The 17,525-nt window shown below is 42.1% G+C and overlaps 1 protein-coding gene across 1 annotated transcript; it reads right to left on the bottom strand.

Moving 5' to 3' along the window:
- Positions 1 to 951: 951 nt before the first annotated feature.
- Positions 952 to 16,908, bottom strand: Slc46a3 (solute carrier family 46 member 3). Its single transcript, XM_008825051.3, has 6 exons — positions 16,541 to 16,908; positions 15,925 to 16,137; positions 10,272 to 11,142; positions 8,471 to 8,554; positions 2,479 to 2,635; positions 952 to 2,084 (listed from the first exon to the last, which is right to left on the bottom strand). Exons 2-6 carry the CDS (start codon positions 16,111 to 16,113, stop codon positions 2,000 to 2,002), a joined length of 1,386 nt encoding a protein of 461 aa, XP_008823273.1. The 5' UTR covers positions 16,114 to 16,137; positions 16,541 to 16,908; the 3' UTR covers positions 952 to 1,999.
- Between the last annotated feature and the right edge of the window lie 617 nt (positions 16,909 to 17,525).

Genomic DNA, 17,525 nt, shown 5'->3' with positions numbered 1-17,525 from the left:
TGTGTTATTACATAGAATAACTTAGAAACATGGGGAGACAGCTCAGTCATGAGTTTATGTAGACATGAGGATATGAGTTTGAGTCCCCAGGACCCATGTAAAAAGTTAGTTATAATCCCAACTCTGGAGAGGTAGAGATAGACAGATCCCTTGAGGCTTGCTGGTCAGTAAGCCTAGCCTCCTTGGAGAAGGGAAGGGAGGGGAGGGGAGGGGAAGGGAGGGGAGGGGAGACCCTGATTCAATAAACAAGGTGGAGCCAGGTATGGTGGCTCATGCCTTAAATCCCAGCATTCAGAAGGCAGAGCCACATAGATTGAGGCCAGTCTGGTCTACATAGCCAGGCCAGCAGGGGCTACAGGAAAACCCTATCTCAAAACAAAACAAAGTGAAACTAAAGTAGATGGTGACTAAGGAACAACAGCTGAAGGTATCGTGCCTCTTCACACACGCGCGCGCGCACACACACACACACACGTGTGCATGCATACTTGCATACATATATGCACCTGCACACACACATGGGCATACGCACAGAAGAACAAAAAGAAAAAAAATGGAAGAGATTGAATAACCTATGAAAATATGACAAACCAAGTCAGAAGGTACATGGGCTAGCAGTTTTCAAACTGTTTGCAGGTTTGGCTTAGTGACTAAAGCATGACAGAGTGGTTACCCTCATAAAGCATTAAGTGTGTGGCTTCAAAAGTTTTTAAAACTGAAAGTAAAACTTTGTATTCATTTAGATGACTTCTGTAAATAATTACTGAGCATACAACTAGCAATCAAAGCATGACCCTGTCTTCCAGAAGGTTACTGTCAAGTGGGAAACAACTAAATACAAAGGAAAATTCCGGGTAGAAGTCTTGTTTATAAAAGGACTGTGGGAGCCCTTCAGGGGCTGGGGGACTGGTGACAAATATTAAGAATTCCAGCCACACAGGGGAAACAGTGTTTTGGCAGAGATGGCAGTTTAATATAAGGCAGGAGAAAGGACAAGTAACCATAAAAAGGCATAGAGGCAGGACAGGAGGTAGTGTTCTGGGAACTAGGGAGATCCAAAGGCAGATGTAATATATTGCCACCCAGGATGCGGAGGAGTCAGACTGCGGTCACTTGCTTGCCTGACCATTTTTCTGTGGGCAACAGCTGCTGCAAGAGGGTAGCTGGAAAGGGTAAGGTCTGTACCCTACTTTAGAATGTCCCTCTCAGTATGGTGGGGAGCCTGGGTGCGAGAAGGTAAGAAAGCTCAGCAGCGGGGCTGGCCAGCCAGGGTGTGTGGACCATCACAGACTTCTGTTGAGCTGTGGAATGAGCACTGGCTCTAATGTGCTAGACATTTTTCACCACAATGAGTTGTATGCTCAGTGTTAAAATTGAAGACAATTTTATTTATAATCTTATCTTTTACCCACTTACCCCTGTTACGTATAAAAATATCATCATGCTTGTCACTGATGAAAATAGTAGGAAAAGTGAAAAATACTTTAAAGTGCTTCTCTGGTAAGGATTTCATGTCCATTAATAATGCCTTGATGGGCTTTCAAAAACAAAAAGCATTACTCAAGTATTGGAAGAATTCTATTATAAATATTTGAAGTATCTTCTCAGCATTGATTATTTCATAATTTTTCATTATGTTTTCAAAATCCCTGAGAGGTCAGAAACTCATTGTGCAGCTAGAACAACTGAGGTAAAGACTATTTCCTGGTTTCCATGTGAGAGCCCACCAGGGAGATTATTGCTTTGGACCTTACCAAAGCTTGCTAAACTCTCCGTTTTGTTTCCTTTCTACATGGAGATGTGGAAGGGCTTTGAGATTGTTCTTTGCTGTTCTGAAGCAAACAGTGCGATGGGCAGCTGGCGAGCAGCAGAACCAGGCACTGCTTCGCAGCTTGCTCAGTTTAGAAGGAAGGATCCTGTAACATGATTGCTGGCAAAACACTGATGATGGGGTTTATAATCTTCAGAAGTCCCGGGTGATGTGTGTGTTATTGTTTAGTCATCTGTCTGATGTGTGTTCACTGGTGTCTTCCTGTGTGAGCAGCACGTAGCTTCCCTCGTCCCAGCCAATGCACGCGACAGCACTGCCAAAGCAAATGAAAATTTAACAGATGTGTAAGTAACCAAGAATCTAACTTTTTACACTTTCTGGCTTTTAATAAATTATGAAGGGTATGTATAACAAGCATATACTGGCATATTGAATTCCATAAGACTCATTATGCATAGCACTCTAAAATAACAAACTCCATGAGCATTTTTCTCTTCTTACTCCTCCTGCTTCTCATCAACCATAGCACTGTCTCTTTCTCCTAACTTCCCAACTTATTGTCAGGTGTATTCATGTCCAACAGTTCTTAAGAAAAGCACATTTTTGCAGTAAATGTCAAGAAATCGATGCCACTCTACTATTAGAGTTAGAAGATTCATTCAATCCAGCCACCATTGGATAAAATGATAAAAAAAAAAAGTACCTACCATAGACTGATCACTGGAAGGACTAGGAGACCAGCAGACAGCAGAAAAGTGAAGCCAGAGAACCAAGCAACTGTGACTGAATAAATTCCATTATAAGCAGAAACTGCTGTGACTCCACCAAGTGTTTCTAAGAAAGCAATACAACCAAACAGTGCACCTATTTGGGGCAGAGGTGTAGAGGGAGAAAGAGAAAGGTGAATTAAAGAGCAATAAAAAGTGAATTGACAAAATTATTCATGGAAAAGAGCAACCATGGGGGCATGACTTGGCAAGTAAAAGCTATTTCATCAAAATCTCTGAGAAGGGCCTGGGGACCATAGTTCAGCTGGTAGAGTGCTTGCCTAGCATGTATGAAATCCTGGGTTTGATACTCAGCACAGTGTAAACCTGGTATGGTGCTACACACCAGCAACCCCAGCATTTAGGAAGCAGAGGCAGAAGGATCAGAAATTCAAGGTCATTCATAGCTACGTGTGAAACCATGTCTCAAAACAAAAACAAAAAAAAACCTTTAGAAGTCACCAACCAATTTTTCAGATGAAGAAACTGAAGCCAAGCACTCTCTTTGGACTTGAATTTGATGGGAGAAATGTTGAAAACTCAAAATAGCTGAGCTCTGATATCCACAGGGCAGAACTGAAGAGGCACCAACAGCCGACTCCTTTGGAAACTGCAGTGTCTTTTCCTGCCACAGCCTCAAGCCAAGCCACACCACACAGGCAGAAATATCTATGGAAAATACTGTGTGGACATTTATGTATCTGCTTTTGACTAAAGCAATAGCTCTGTCAATGCCATGCGCCCATCTACCCTAGTTGTTGCTGTGTCCTCAGGACCCAGCTGTCCTGGTGCGTGGTAGACATTTCATAGGCATTTGTCAAATAAATGAATGAATAAAAGCTTAATTCAGGATCCTACTCATCAATCACACAGTAGCATATAGACTTACTGCTGTCATGATTTATGGTACCACACTGAGTATGTTTAACTGGCTCTCCCACTTGCTTAACTGCAACATTTTATTTGGATCCCTTGCTATGCCCAGAAACAGTGCCACACTGCAAAAACAAGATTATGCAGTGCAACTTCTGTTATGTAAGGGGATTAGTGCACTCTTGATGGGAAATAGGCTAGGCGGGCACCCTGTCTGACACAACCTGCTCTTACCCAATATTTTTAGCTTGTTTCTAGACTTCTCTGAGCACTCCAACTTGTTTAGGAGATGTAGAGATAAGTGGGGATCAAATAAATCCAGCTGAGTACTTTCTAATTTATTTTTTTAATTTAAATTTTTTAAAAAAATTTAATGAACTAAAAAATTCAAGTCTGTTTTATTGGGTACTGATTTATCACTGTAAGGAGTTCGTGAGTGGTGCCAAGGTGGAATTAGCAAGTCCAGAATGGGTCCAACTGTGAGTTTCTCAGTTGAATAGAGAACAAAGTTCTTAAAAACATTACCAAAAAGTTATTTTCTCACCTTGCTGTTTTTGCAGTGCTGGAAAATGAACCCAGACATGCTAAGCATGTGCTCACTTACTGAGTTGGCCCCCAGCATCTGAGCTATCTGCTTTCAGGAGCAGAGACTGGTACTCGGTAACCTCTGAGGTAGTTCCCCTCCCCAGATTACTATAAAGGACCTCCATCATATTTTCACAAAATCACCGTTTTCAAAACACAATGAAGGATGAGGATATATTTATGGAAATTTTGACACCATCTAAAGTTCTTTGAGGAACAAAATAAACAGACCATCCTAGAATTAATGGAATCACAGCCACAAAGTCACTGCAATTCAGATTTAAAATACCCAAATATAAGCTTAACATTCAAAAATGTTACCATATTTAATATGACTTTGTTAAAATCTGAGATGATTCTGTTTGTTTTGTTTTGCTTTGTTTGTTTTTTGAGACAGTGTCTCCCTGTAGCCCCAGTTGGCCTGGAACTTATGTAGACTAGGCTGTCCTTGATCTCACGGAAATTCTTCTGCTTCTGCCTCCCAAGTGCTGGGATTAAAGGCATGAGACACCATGCTTGGCTCTGAGATGATTTTTAAAGTCTTCATAAGCTAAGCCAAATATAAACAGAACAAACTATACATCTTGGCAAGTCTCTTCTAGCTCCAAGTCAAATCAGGTGAAACTTTTTCCCTTAAAAGCTTTCTTTGTTTTGTGTTTTGTTCTGTTTTTGAGACAGGGCCTTGCTACATAGCCCAGGCTGGCCCCATATTTGCAATCCTCCTCAGCCTCCCAAGTGCTGGGAGTACAAACATGTACCTAGCTCCTAAGAGCTTTATTAACATATAATTCACACATCATAAACTCTTTTAAAGTGTACAATTCAGTAGTTTTAGTACATTCACAGAGTTCTGTAATCATTATGACTACTTAACTAGAATATTTTAAGATATTTTTTTACTTTTTAATTGTATGTGTGTGTGTGTACACATACAGTATGTACATACATGTTAATCAGGTGCCCAAGGAGTTGAGAAAAGAGTGTTGGAGCCCCTGGAGCTGGAGTTACATGTAGTTGTTAGCTACCAGACATGGGTGCTGGGACTCAAGCCCTCCATTTTAGCAGCAAGTTCTCTTAACTACTAGGCCATCCCTCAGCCTTTAAGTGGAATGTTTTCATTACCTCAGCAGGAAACTTTAGGGTCAGTGCAATGGCTCAGCAGTAAAAGCACTTCCGACCAAGCCTGGGGACATGAGTTTGATCCCCCGCAATGACACAATAGAAGAAAAGAGAGAATGGACTCCTGCAAGATTGTTCTCTGACCTCTAAATGGATGTCTTGGTGCACACTTCATGAATGCGTGTGTGTGTGTGTGCGTGCACACACATGGTAAATGTAAAAAAAATTTTTAATTTTTATTTATTATTTTTATTTTATGTATATGAGTATATTGCTTGCATGTGTGTAACTGCATCTGTGTCATGCAAAGTCCGAAAAGAATGTCAAATTTCCCCAGAACTGGAGTTATTGATGGTTGTTAGCCACCATGTGGGTGCTGGGAATTGAACCCAGGTCCTTTGTAAGAGCAGCTGGTGTAAAGCACATTTTCTTTATCCATTCTTCTGCTGATGAACAGCTATGTAAAACATTTTAAAAAAGGAAACTCTATGCCCTTATCAGTTCCTCCCTTTCCCCCCTACCCCTGATATGCCTACCCTATTTTCTATCTCTATTTCTATTTTTTATTCTGAACAGTTAATATAAATGGCACAAAATTTATATGATAATGTGTGGCCTTTTGTGACTATCTCCTTTGCATTAACATAATGATTTCATGGCTTACCCATGCTTTAGTGTGTATCAAAACATACAATCCTTTGGCAGACATAGCATATTTTGTTTATCCAGTCATCAGTTCACAGTCATTTATAATGCTTCTATTACTTGGGTATTATGAAAAATGCTGCTATGAACATTTGTGCCCAAGATTTTATGCAGACATGCTTTCATTTCTCTTGGGTAGAGATGCAGAGGAAGAATTGCCAAGTCATGAAATAATTAGCTTCCGGAGAAGTGGCCCATCTGTTCTCAACAGTGGCTGTACTGTTTTGTAGTCCCACTAGCAATCGGTGTCTGAGCGTTCTAGTTTCTCCACATCCTCACCAATGCTGCTATGGTCTGTTTTATACTGGCTAACCTAGTGGGCCTCATTGCAGCTTTCATTCCCATTTCACTGATGGCTAATGATGCTCAGCATTTTCTCATGTGCTCAGCAGACATTTCTATATCTCTTTTGGAGAAATGTCTATTCAAATCATTTGCCCATATTTACTTGTCTTTTGTTGTTAAGTTTGTGTTCATATATATGCTGTACACAAATTATCAGATGGAATTTATAAATATTTTATCCCATTCTATCCCATACTGCCTTTGACTTAAATTTATCATATCTTTTGGAACACATTTTTTTCCCAAAGTATAGACTTTGAATGAAAGTATTCCATGAAGTTAAATTTATCTAATATTTTCTTTCATTATACTTTTGTTGTCATACCTGAGAAACCAATACATAAGCCAAGGGAACAGTTGGATGCTTCCCCAGGATAGTTACCAAGTTTTATATTCCTAAGTGCTCTCAAGGTAATTGTCATGACAACTGTATGCATACACATCTTAAGCTTATGAATCACAAAGAACCAAGAATTACATTTAAAATTATTTTTTTTAAATTTATGTATTAGTGTTTTGTCTGAATGTATGTAAGTGCACTCGTGTCATGCAAAGCCCGTGAGGGTCAGAAAAAGGTGTCAGATCCCCTGGAACTGGAGTTATAGATGGTTGTTAGCCACCATGTGGGTGCTAGGAACTGAACCCAGGTCCACTATAAGAGCAGCCAGTGCTCTTAAATGCTGAGCTATCTCTCCAGCCCCATTAAAGTTTACTCAGTTATGCAGTTTCCCCCCAGTGACAATTTCATATGCTAATATCTACTAACAGCCAATTCCAAGTGCAATTCTTTTCTTCTGTGGGGTGATTCTCTGCTTTCCTCTCCCAAACTCTAGTCTCCTGTGCTCTGTTCTGTGCTTGATGACCCCTCAGTTCATATAACCCGGGCTTTCTTGATGGACAACTTGTTGTTGCACTTGATCAAGGAATAAAGGAAGACTAGGCTATGGTATAGTTTCTGTGCTCCCTCTCTATCTGGGGCCCCTCTCTGGCTGCTTCCACATTACCACTCTTCTGTATTATCCTTCATGGAAGTCTCTAGATTTGAGCCAACTGAGTATTTCCAATCTGGACTCAGATTCAGGTCACAAAGAAAAACACTATGGAGCCCAGTGTAAGAATGTAACTAAAGGCTTACTATCATTTTCTAAGTATGGCCAGCCTTCTGTTTCTGTGGGTTTCACATTTGAAGAGCCAGCCAACCACAGGTCAAAACTATAGGCAGGCCTGTGATGGATGCATCTGCATCGAACATCAACAGCATCTTTTCCTGGCATCATTCCCTAAACCACACAGTAAAATGACTGTTTGCATAGTGTTTATATTGTCTTGGGTATTATGAGTCATCTAGAGATGATTAAAAGCTGTAGGATATGTGTAAATTATATGCAATACTATTTCATTTTAAATTATTTTTATTATTTTTATTAATTTTTGGTCAGTATGAAAAATAATGAGTTTCACTGTGACATTTTCATACATATGTATCATAAATTGCTCATGTAAAGGACTTGAGCATCTGAGTTTTGATGTCTGTGAGGCAACCCCCTGTGAGGTGACCTCCTGTGAAGTGACCCCCTCAGACATCAAGGGATGGCAGTTTTTACACATTTATAAATATGGCGAATGAACTGTTTAGGATAAAATATGTTGTGTTTCCATACTGTGGGAAACATTCCTCTGTGATGATCACAGAATCCCCAGCATTCCAAGGCTTTTTAAGAGTTCCATGTAACAACATGATAGCACTGAAAGAGTTGTCCCCAGCCTGCCACCCGCCCCATCCTACTTCCCTTTGCTCTGTCTGCCTCAGAAGGGGTCACTCACAAAGGGGTGTAAACATCTTTGCTGTGCAATTCCAAGGTCAGGGCAGACCAGCCTATGAAGACCAATCCCACTGGCTCCCCTCTAGTGGAAAGGGAACATGTGAGAGTCACAGTTCACAGAAGAGGATCATCCAGACACTCAGAAGACCTGTGCCCAGAGCTCCCTCAGCTGGAAATTATGGGGACCCAAGTAGCTAGAATGCAATTAGGAGGGGCAGGGGTGTTGGAGGGTCCCAGTGAATATATCTGCTTGACTCCAAGGTCTCCTTTCTCTTTAGGCAGAGACAAGGCCAGAGCAGCCCTTTAAATCAGAGTCCTTAGACAGGGCCTCCTCTGCTTGAGTATAAACCACTTCCTAACAAAACCTAGTGCTTACTTCAAAAAGGGGACCCTGTCAGAAAAGAAGTGTAGGATACTATGAGGTTTCAAACATCAATCATATAGATTCAAGTTGGTACATTCGTTACATTCTTTAAACTCACCTTGTTCAGTAGAGTGAACCACTTTTGACAACATGGACCGCAGAACAGAGAGTGGCATGATGACAAAAAGGAACGGCACCCTGACTGTGAGAGAAAGGATTGGATAAACCAAGTAAGAGTAAGTCAGAATGCCAACAGCCAGCTGTATACAGAAGCACTCTTGTCTAAAACTGCACTCCTACCAGAGTCCTGACTCATTGTATCTAAAGATCCAGTCAATTGTACATATGCTTAATAAATTAATGGACTATAGGCAGATCATTTGAAGCTTGCTTTACTCTAGAATTCTTGTTTTCACACTACAAATAGCATTCGTGGAAGTTTGGGGTCCAGATGTATTTCATCTGCCAGTCTGGTCCAGGTAAGACCCATCTGCCTATTTTTCTAATGCTGTAGTAATCTCTTATTTAGCAGTTCTTGACTAACCAGCCTTTTGTTGTTGTTGTTCTTGGTTTTTAGGACTTAGCACTCTTAGCCTTTTCTTTCCTTTATTGTCAGGACTCCTCATAGGTCAACTGGCTCTTGCTTTGTTGGCTCACTTTCTGGCCAGATAACTTCATGAACACAAATTGCCTCTGCTCTTAATTTTGATTCTTAACAGTACTATTTTTAGTTATATCATAAAATGATGACTTTTATGTTTACAAATAACTTACAGTCCTCAAAGTATCTTCACATGTTAACTTATGTAGCTTTGGCACTCTTAAGGAAACAGAGTGGGCATTTACTGTAAGAAAGGCACTGTGCTAAGTTAAATGTTTTACAGTTCTCTCATACTCATTATAACCCTCGGCATGAAGTATTACTATGCCCATTCACAATGAGAAAACAGGGGCTCAGAGGAATTAACTTGCCAAGGTCACCTGGGGCTATTGGTCGAAATTAATCCTAATTCTGTTTATTAGAATTCTCTGGCAGGTAGCAAAGAGTTAACATTTTCATGGTAGAAAAGACTACCTTGAACTTTTCCCAAGTTTCTACATTATCATTCCATAACCCTTTCCAATGCAGGATCCCATTCAAACTCTACAAAAACTGTTCTGAGTACGGCAATGGAAATTACTGACTTGCAGTCCAGCAAAAGTCAGTTCGTGAAGTAACTGATATGCTGAGAGATCAATATGCAAAGACTGCCGTAAAGAATTTTCCTCTTGAAGAGGGTCTGAGAGTTACTTTCCCTAGTGCATCAGGGACAGGAGAACAGGGAAAACCCTGAGTGTCTCTCCCTCCTTCGTCTCTTTGGGAGTGACATTTATGCTCTCTGATCGCAGATTAAGGTCCCAACAGCACTTTCCATCCAGGCTGTGACTAATAGTTGACCATGAAATTGTTGGTGGAGCGTATCCAGGATATTTTTTTAAAATTAAGAGAATAAGACAAACGTCAGATTACATTAGAGAAAAAGGAAGAATTTTCTCCTTGAATATATTCAAACATAAATTTTTCTTATAAATCTTGTGGACATACTTTATATAATTGCCCTATTTCTTAGAAAGTTGTCTTCTGAACAGCATTTTAAGAAATGTCCATTTAGATGAAAGCTATGTTCAAGAATTGAATCATATGAAGACTGTCCCTGGATACACTTTTGGGAAATATGCATATTTTGGAAATTGTGGTTATGCAGTGTATTCATAGTTTTTAATAAATATAACTCTCAGATTATTGACTTCTAGCAGGCTAGCTTTGTACTTTTAATTTAAACTGATTGGGTTAACAGAGAGCTTTATATTAAATATTACCCCAACAGACTGAATTCATTTTACATAAAATACAGTTAGGAGTGACATTTGTAACTCACCTAAGAACATCATCAGTGTGGTTCTGGCAAAAGCAGTGAGAGCCATTCCTACCATGGTGGTAAAAATTCCAATGAAGGCCATGTGGATATCATTAATGCAGTAAGAAAAAAGCCATATGCCTAGGAAGCTACTCAAAAAGGAAGCACTGCCCAAAGCTGACCCATAGCCTATATAAATCTCATTCCAACAGAGGGGAGAACCCAGCTCATAGAGTGTGAAAACAGGGGAAACACCAATTATCACGAAAAAATAAATGACTATGGTAAAAATCAACAAAAAGAGTAAAGACCGCCGCTTACCAGAACCATTTTTAAAAAGCATATAAGTTCGGTAAAATAGGTCTTTAAAGCTTTCAATACATGACATAGTAACAACTTGAGAGGAAGACTCTTTTATGGGATCATTGAGGAAAAATAAAATGTAGATCAAGTTAATGGTAAGAACTACAGCAATAATGAAAAACGACCATGTAAAACCCAGTTCTCTGATAAAATAGCCAGAGGACAGGCCTGTTAGCCCAGTAACAAGTCCAAGCATAAAGTCAATGACAGCTATTCGAATGGTTTTTTGCTTGTCTTCTTTACACTGATCCACTATGTAGGCAAAACAAGCTCCCCAAAATGTGGTGTAATTGCCAAAAAGAGCAGCAATGAAGGTAGATGCAATCAGAAGCTGGATTGGAAAGGCAAAATAGGACAGCAAACAGAGCCAAATGTTGGTCCCAAGAGCTCCAATGGAAGCTAAAACCATGGGAAGTTTCCGTCCATGGTTATCGCTACTGGACAAAAGTATGAACGTAGACAGCAGACCAGGAATTAGCCCACTTATGTCTACCTGCAGGTTGAAAAGAGATGTTTTTTTCTGAACTTCCTGCAAAGAAATACAAAGAAAACAACAGGCTTACAGAGTTATAGACTGTGCATAAAAACACCATGGTACCTACTCCCTTGATAACACCTCTGGTTGGGGGGGGTTGGGTGCATGAGGGATAGCATAGCTTAATTTTCATGCAGTTACAAACCAGGTGTCAGAAGGTGGAATAAGCCACACTCAGCCAATATACTTACATACCACACACAGTGGAGATTTAAATCCATAAAAAAATAATGTGTGCACTGCAGTGTGTCTGTCTACATAAATGTCCTACACACATCACAGCCTCTTTCTGGTATTGGCCATAGGATGGATTTTTTTCCTTCTTCTGATGAACCATTTGCACTGAGAGATCATGACTACTGTTCTACAGCAAGGTGGCCCTTGCTCTGACAGGTCTTTCTGTCTATTAAAGGAGGGATCAGCTCACATTGACACAGTACTTGGGAACCCTTTATTTAAGCAGAGCTCTGCTGCTCTTTTCATCTTTATGTCTATAAAGATAGTGATCAGTGAGAAATGTACTCCTTTACGAAAGAAGTAATAAGATAGATCCTAAGGAAGAGCCTTCAATGACTAAGAACTATGAATGGAGACTATAAAATTGTCACCAAATGATGACAGACAAGAACATATGAGTGCACAGGTGTACACATGAATGGGGAGCTGTGACTGCCACTATGTTAGTCATTTGATGGGAAAAGTTTTGGCATTTTGTTTGCCATTTCTCTAAAGTGGGTGTGCCATTTTTATAATGTAAGTGCTGTTTACTAAAAGCAAAAGACTTGTGCTGTCAGAAAGCAGCCTAAACAACTAATGAGCTATAAAAAAAAAATCAAATGTTTCTCTTTCCTCCTACAACCTAACTCATAAGGGGAAAGAACTTTGTCTTCTTTTTTTAAAAAAAATTATTTATTTTTTACTTTATATGTATGTGTGTATTGCCTGCATCTAGGGTAAGTGTACCCATGTCGTGCAATGCCTGTGGAGGTCAGAAGAGGCTGTCGGATCCCCTGGGACAACTGTTAGCTGCCATGTGGGTGCTGTGATTCAAACCCAGGTCTTCTGCAAGAACAACCAGTGTTCTTAACCACTGAGCCATCTCTCCAGCCCCAGAACTTTGTCTTCTTTAGGCTGGTGTCACCACCTCTGAGAACAGTGCTGGGCACAGGGTGGGTGCTTGGTAGATTCTGAATGAGTGTGTGGCTGAATGAGATAAGGGGCTCTGTCACTTTCCAGATGCACAGGATATGCTCAAACTCTTACTTCTATAGCTTCTTTGTCTGACAGATGAGGATAAAAACATTTCTTGCTTCACAGGCTATTGGGAGGTTTAAATTAGAGAGACATGTGAGGTACCTGGCACAAGGCTCTGGCCCATGCTCAGTGCCCAAGCAGCTTTACCTGTTCATGAGCATGCCTCCCTGAGAACCTCTCTGTGTGTCTTAAAGAAAGAGTAGCCATCAAGTAAATATTTATTTAATAAATAAGTAAAAAGTCATTCTTTAACCAACTTCTCAAACACATATTCCATTTGGGGTTCCTGTTCTCATTCTCACTGGGCCACACAAGCCTGTCTTCCCATTTCAGCTACCATTCCCAAGCCAGTTTTGCACAGACTACCTCCCAATCTGCAGTCTGTTGTAAAATACAGATTTTAACAAAATAGCCAATGCATAGTTTCATCATAAGTCCATAGTTGAGGCATAAGAAACAAATTGTGTGGGTGCCTTTAAAATTCTGAAGAATTATATATCCTATAAGGGTCGAGAGAATTCAAAACTACTATTTTCTATTCAAGATAGAATGACTAAGCACTGAGACAGGGGTACATGGAGGAAAGCTGAAGCAACTTTGAAGTCACAGTACAGCAGGGTAAAGGGTATAGATTAATTCCATAGACAATATCCCATGTCACTTTTCTTATGTAAGAATCTGCTGGTAACAAGATATTACAAGGTTTTTATAAAAATTCTTCAGAGAACATCAAAATCTCTTAGGTTTCCCCTAGTAGCAGAGTCCCTATCTTAAAAATTACCTGAGTAGGACAGACTTTGGTTGCTAATTTATTGCCTGAAAGGCAGTAATTTAACAAAAAAGAAGGTGTGAGGAGTTATAAAATTCCTTTTGCCACAAAAGTCAACAGGTATGGCTAGAATTTCTGAACTTTTCACTCCTTACCCAAAAGCTCCTGCCAGTTTGCTGAGGGTCCTGTGGAAATTAATCCCATTGACCATGAAAAGTATATATGTGTGCCTTCTAGCTACAGGGTCAGAGAACCTAGAACTTTGAAAATATAGATTAAGTCAATAATAAGGTTCGGTTTTTAGATAGGATTTTACTACATAGCCCAGGTTGGTCTCTAGTTTATAATCCTCCTGCCTCAGCAATATTGTATTATATGAGCATATATATATTATACATATATTAAGAAGAATGGGTTGAAAAATAAGACTTTCAAAATGTCAAATATAGGTGAGGGAGCTCAGTTTATTCTTTAATTCTGTCTTTATTTTTGAGACAAGATCTCCCTATATAACCTGACCTGGCCTTGAACTTGTGATTCTCCTTCCTCTCCCTCCCAAGTACTGGAATTACAGACATGTTCATAATGAGGCTTATTCTTTTTTATTTTGTGACAACAAAGACTGAACCCAGGGCTTTGTACATGCCAGGCAAGTTCTTTATCAATGAGCTACTTTCTGAAAAGAATCATCTACTTGCTTTATTAGGGACTCAACCTGGACTGACACCCTATTTTTGAGATGAGTAGTGCATAAACCCCAATTCCTTTTGGAAACTGAGGGGCCAGAGTTCACCTAGCAGAGATAGATGCTGGAGATGGAAGCTCAGAGCAGGAAATGTGACTCTCGGATTTAGAGGGACGAGGATGTTCTCTGAAAAGCCCAGAAGGAACTAATGAAGGCCATGCTGAGGGGGCCACTCTGCCTGTCCCTGTTCCAGTTATGGGTGGCAGGGTAGGTCTAGGTGGGGGTGGTTTCTAGTTCCTTACTTTAAGAAAAAGTACCAGAGGTCTAAAAGTATCAACTTTAAGGGAAGAGTCTTTTGAATATTAATCCAATCAAAAAACAAAAAATGAAAAAGCAATCAATTTGAAAGTTTGGTCAAAATCTTCTAAACAAGATCTCTGTTCTGGGCAGTGATGGTGGTGATGGGGTTGTCTGAGGCCAGGCCAGGTTGGAGGGGCCATCACTCATCACTTGTATAGATGATGAGGCCACCAAGATGGCTGGACTGGGGCTGGCTTCCCCTCAGTGCAGGAGGACACAGGTGCAGCAGGCATGGGGCACTTTCTTCCCAGGTTCCTCCCACAGGGACAAGGAGCTTGCTCCTGTGGCCTAGTGAGGGATGAAGGAAATCCCAGACCCAAACACAGAAACGATGAACCTGTGGAACCTTCTCACTCCTAGGAAAGATGGATCATAAAACTTTGCTTTTCAGTACTGAGGAATCAAACTGAGGGCCTTGTATATGCTAGGCAATTATTCTAGCAGTCAGCTACAACCCCCTTCCTTTCTTCCTTCCTTTCTTCTTTCTGTCCTTCCTTCCTTCCTTTCATTTATTATTATTATTATTATTATTATTATTATTATTATTATTATTATTATCTTGAGACAGAATATCCCAGGCTTGCCTTGAACTCGCAATCCTCCTCCCTCAGCCTCCTAAGTACTATGATTACAGGTCTGTTGAATACACTGTTGAGACCATAGGCCATTCAATGAGGCCCTTGCCCTTCCTTCTCTTTATGACTATACTCTAAGCCAGAACTTGATGACTGCATGACTAGGCAGAATTATTCAGCTCCAAGAAAAATTTTCCAAAGGCATGAGGAAATAAGTAAGGCCTGAGGTTGTACCCAACAGTTGGACCTTACCCTGTCCAGCCTCCACCTGCTACCTTTGGGCAGCTCCACTGAGCTTCAGAACATCCCTCTGGGGCCCTCTGCCACCTCCTCACCTCAGACTCATTTCCCTGCACAGAGAGACCGTGAGAGCCGGCATGACAGCTCAGCACCATGACCTCTTCTCATCTGTGACTGGGCAGGCGGTGCCACTTTTTTGCCTTCACAAAATATTGTCAAGGAGAACAGTCTGAGCTGGTAAGCATAGTTTTTGAGGCACTGAAGGCAAAGCATTTCTGCATCTGATGCCATACTTGGACAGATAGACTTTTGGTAAACAAACAAACAAACACCACAAAACTGAGGAAGGGTCTAGAGGGGAAGAGGGTCCTGAGAGCTAAAGTGAGCACTCTGCAATCCAGACGTGGGCACACAGCTCAACTTGTGGGAGACAAGCTTACTAATGACCACCACTTCAACAAATACTGCCCCACCCCCACCAGTGACAGAGTGGCCACAGCCTTAAGTGCTGTGACTCCAAGCCACTTTCTGAAGTCCTTGAAAGCTGGGATGTGCAGATGCAGTGGGAGGGAGCTGGCAAGGGGGAGAGAGCCTTTCTCCCACCAGGGCAGACCCTGTAGCTCATTCCCCAAGACTAGGTCTGTGCTGAGGTTTTCAATCAGAAAGAAGAGCCTGTGCCCATATGGGGAAAGGGATTTTAGGAAGAGGTAGATAAAGGTGTCAGGAGGAAACCTGAAATGAGGTGAGAACTGAGAACAGAGACCAGGTTACTTGATTTGTGCTTGGGGGAGGGGGGGCACCCTGGGGGAGCCCTTCCTTGTGTGCTAGTGCCTCTTTCCTTTTCAACTGGTTTCCCATGTGATTTGACTACATCTTAGGGCTAAAGTTCTTACCTCCCTGAATTGAAAGACTGGGTCGCTTTGGTTTTGCTCACATTCAGAAAAGTTGCTGTCCGACCCAAAGGTGTAGTTGCCGTTTTCTTCCCATATTCTCCGATACACATACTGCGCTGTCAGTGGGATGGTCAGAGTCATAGCAAATGCATTAAGGAGAATGGCCGGCTCAATGACAGAAACCTTCATATTTCTTGGGTAGGTAGGTGAGATCTATTGGGGAAAAGAAAAAAAAGTGGGGGAGTGAAGTAATGAGTTGCACTCTTAGCCCAGAGGCTACGTTTTTCAAAGATAGGGAAGTCAGAGCAATACTGTGGCATAAACATGAACCAGCAAGCTAGAGATCAGACAGGCAGAGTTCCAAGTTCCCGGGAGACTGCTTTTGCTGCTAGAGGTGCCTGAAGAGCTAGGAACTCTGCAGGGTTCTCACAAGTTCTTGCGGGTCTTAGTCACCATTCACAGTTCCTGCACTGAACATTACCAGCTGCTTTCCCAAAGGTAAACAAAGATGGTCCACTGGGGACTCCACAGTTGCGCAACTGTTATTATTTGGCTGCATGCTGAGGGCCTTTTAAAAAGCAGCTCCGGGTCCGAAGGGGATTTAAAAAAAACTCACCCCGCAATTACGGTCTTCCTGCCAGGCTGGGTGCAGGTGAAACCATTTTCAGGGCCTTGTCTTCGGCTGCTCAGCTCAGCACCCGGTCTCCGCGGGTGCAGGCTCGAGGCGCGTCGAGCGGCTCGGGACCCGGGAACCCGAGGAACTGGACCCCTCTGAGGCCAGCGCACTTCCTGGTCCCGAGTGGCAGTGGACGCTCCTCGCTGCTCCCGCGGACTTGGACCCCGCTGCTCCCGGCGGGATCACAGTCGCTCAGTCTGCGGCCCCCGCGGTGACTCAGCCTCACCACCAAGCATCACTGGCTGTGGGGAGGTGGGGTTGCCGCCCCGCACTGTCACTGTCCTCCTTAGAGCTCTAGCGGTTGGGCACCCCCGCGGCCGGCACCCCCGCCGTGGGATTGGTCCGCCGCAGTGTCACTCTCTTGCGCCCGCCTCTGGAGGCCCCGGCGCAATCACCCTCCAGTGCTGGGAGGCTGGGTGGCTGGATGGCTGGATGCCTGGATGCCTGGGCAGCTCCGCCCTCTTGCTCCACGGTCCTGCAAAGCTCCTGCAAAGCATTTCTGGGTCCGAATCTCATATTTCACCCAAGCGTAAAGATCTCTTACAGCACCCCATGGTGGTGCACGAGGGTTGTCGAGGCAGCAGGATTGTTCGAGAACAGCCTGGGCTAAGTAACAACACTTAGCAAAACAAAACAACAAACTGTGTTGCAAAAGTAACAGGCTTGGGCTGTAGTTCCCTGCAGTGTCTGCCAAAGAAATCAAGAGGAGGAGATAAGATTCTGGAAGGGTAGTAGAGGGCCCAGGGCCAACAGCCTGAGATTGGAATGCGGTCACTGCCTCTTCCTAATGAACAGTTTGGTGGCCATGGGGAAATTTAAATCTCTATGAACCTCCATTTCTTCTTCTCTCAAGAGAGCATAGTTAATTTTACAGCGTGGGCAGCAAAGCTCCTGAGACACTGGGAGAGGAATCAATGCCTTCCAA

This window comes from Nannospalax galili, unplaced genomic scaffold (assembly GCF_000622305.1).
Source record: "Nannospalax galili isolate Female #2095 unplaced genomic scaffold, S.galili_v1.0 scaffold768, whole genome shotgun sequence".
NCBI lineage: Eukaryota > Metazoa > Chordata > Mammalia > Rodentia > Spalacidae > Nannospalax > Nannospalax galili.
Note: the sequence above shows the minus strand (reverse complement) of the source record. Positions and strands in the feature narration are given on the sequence as shown.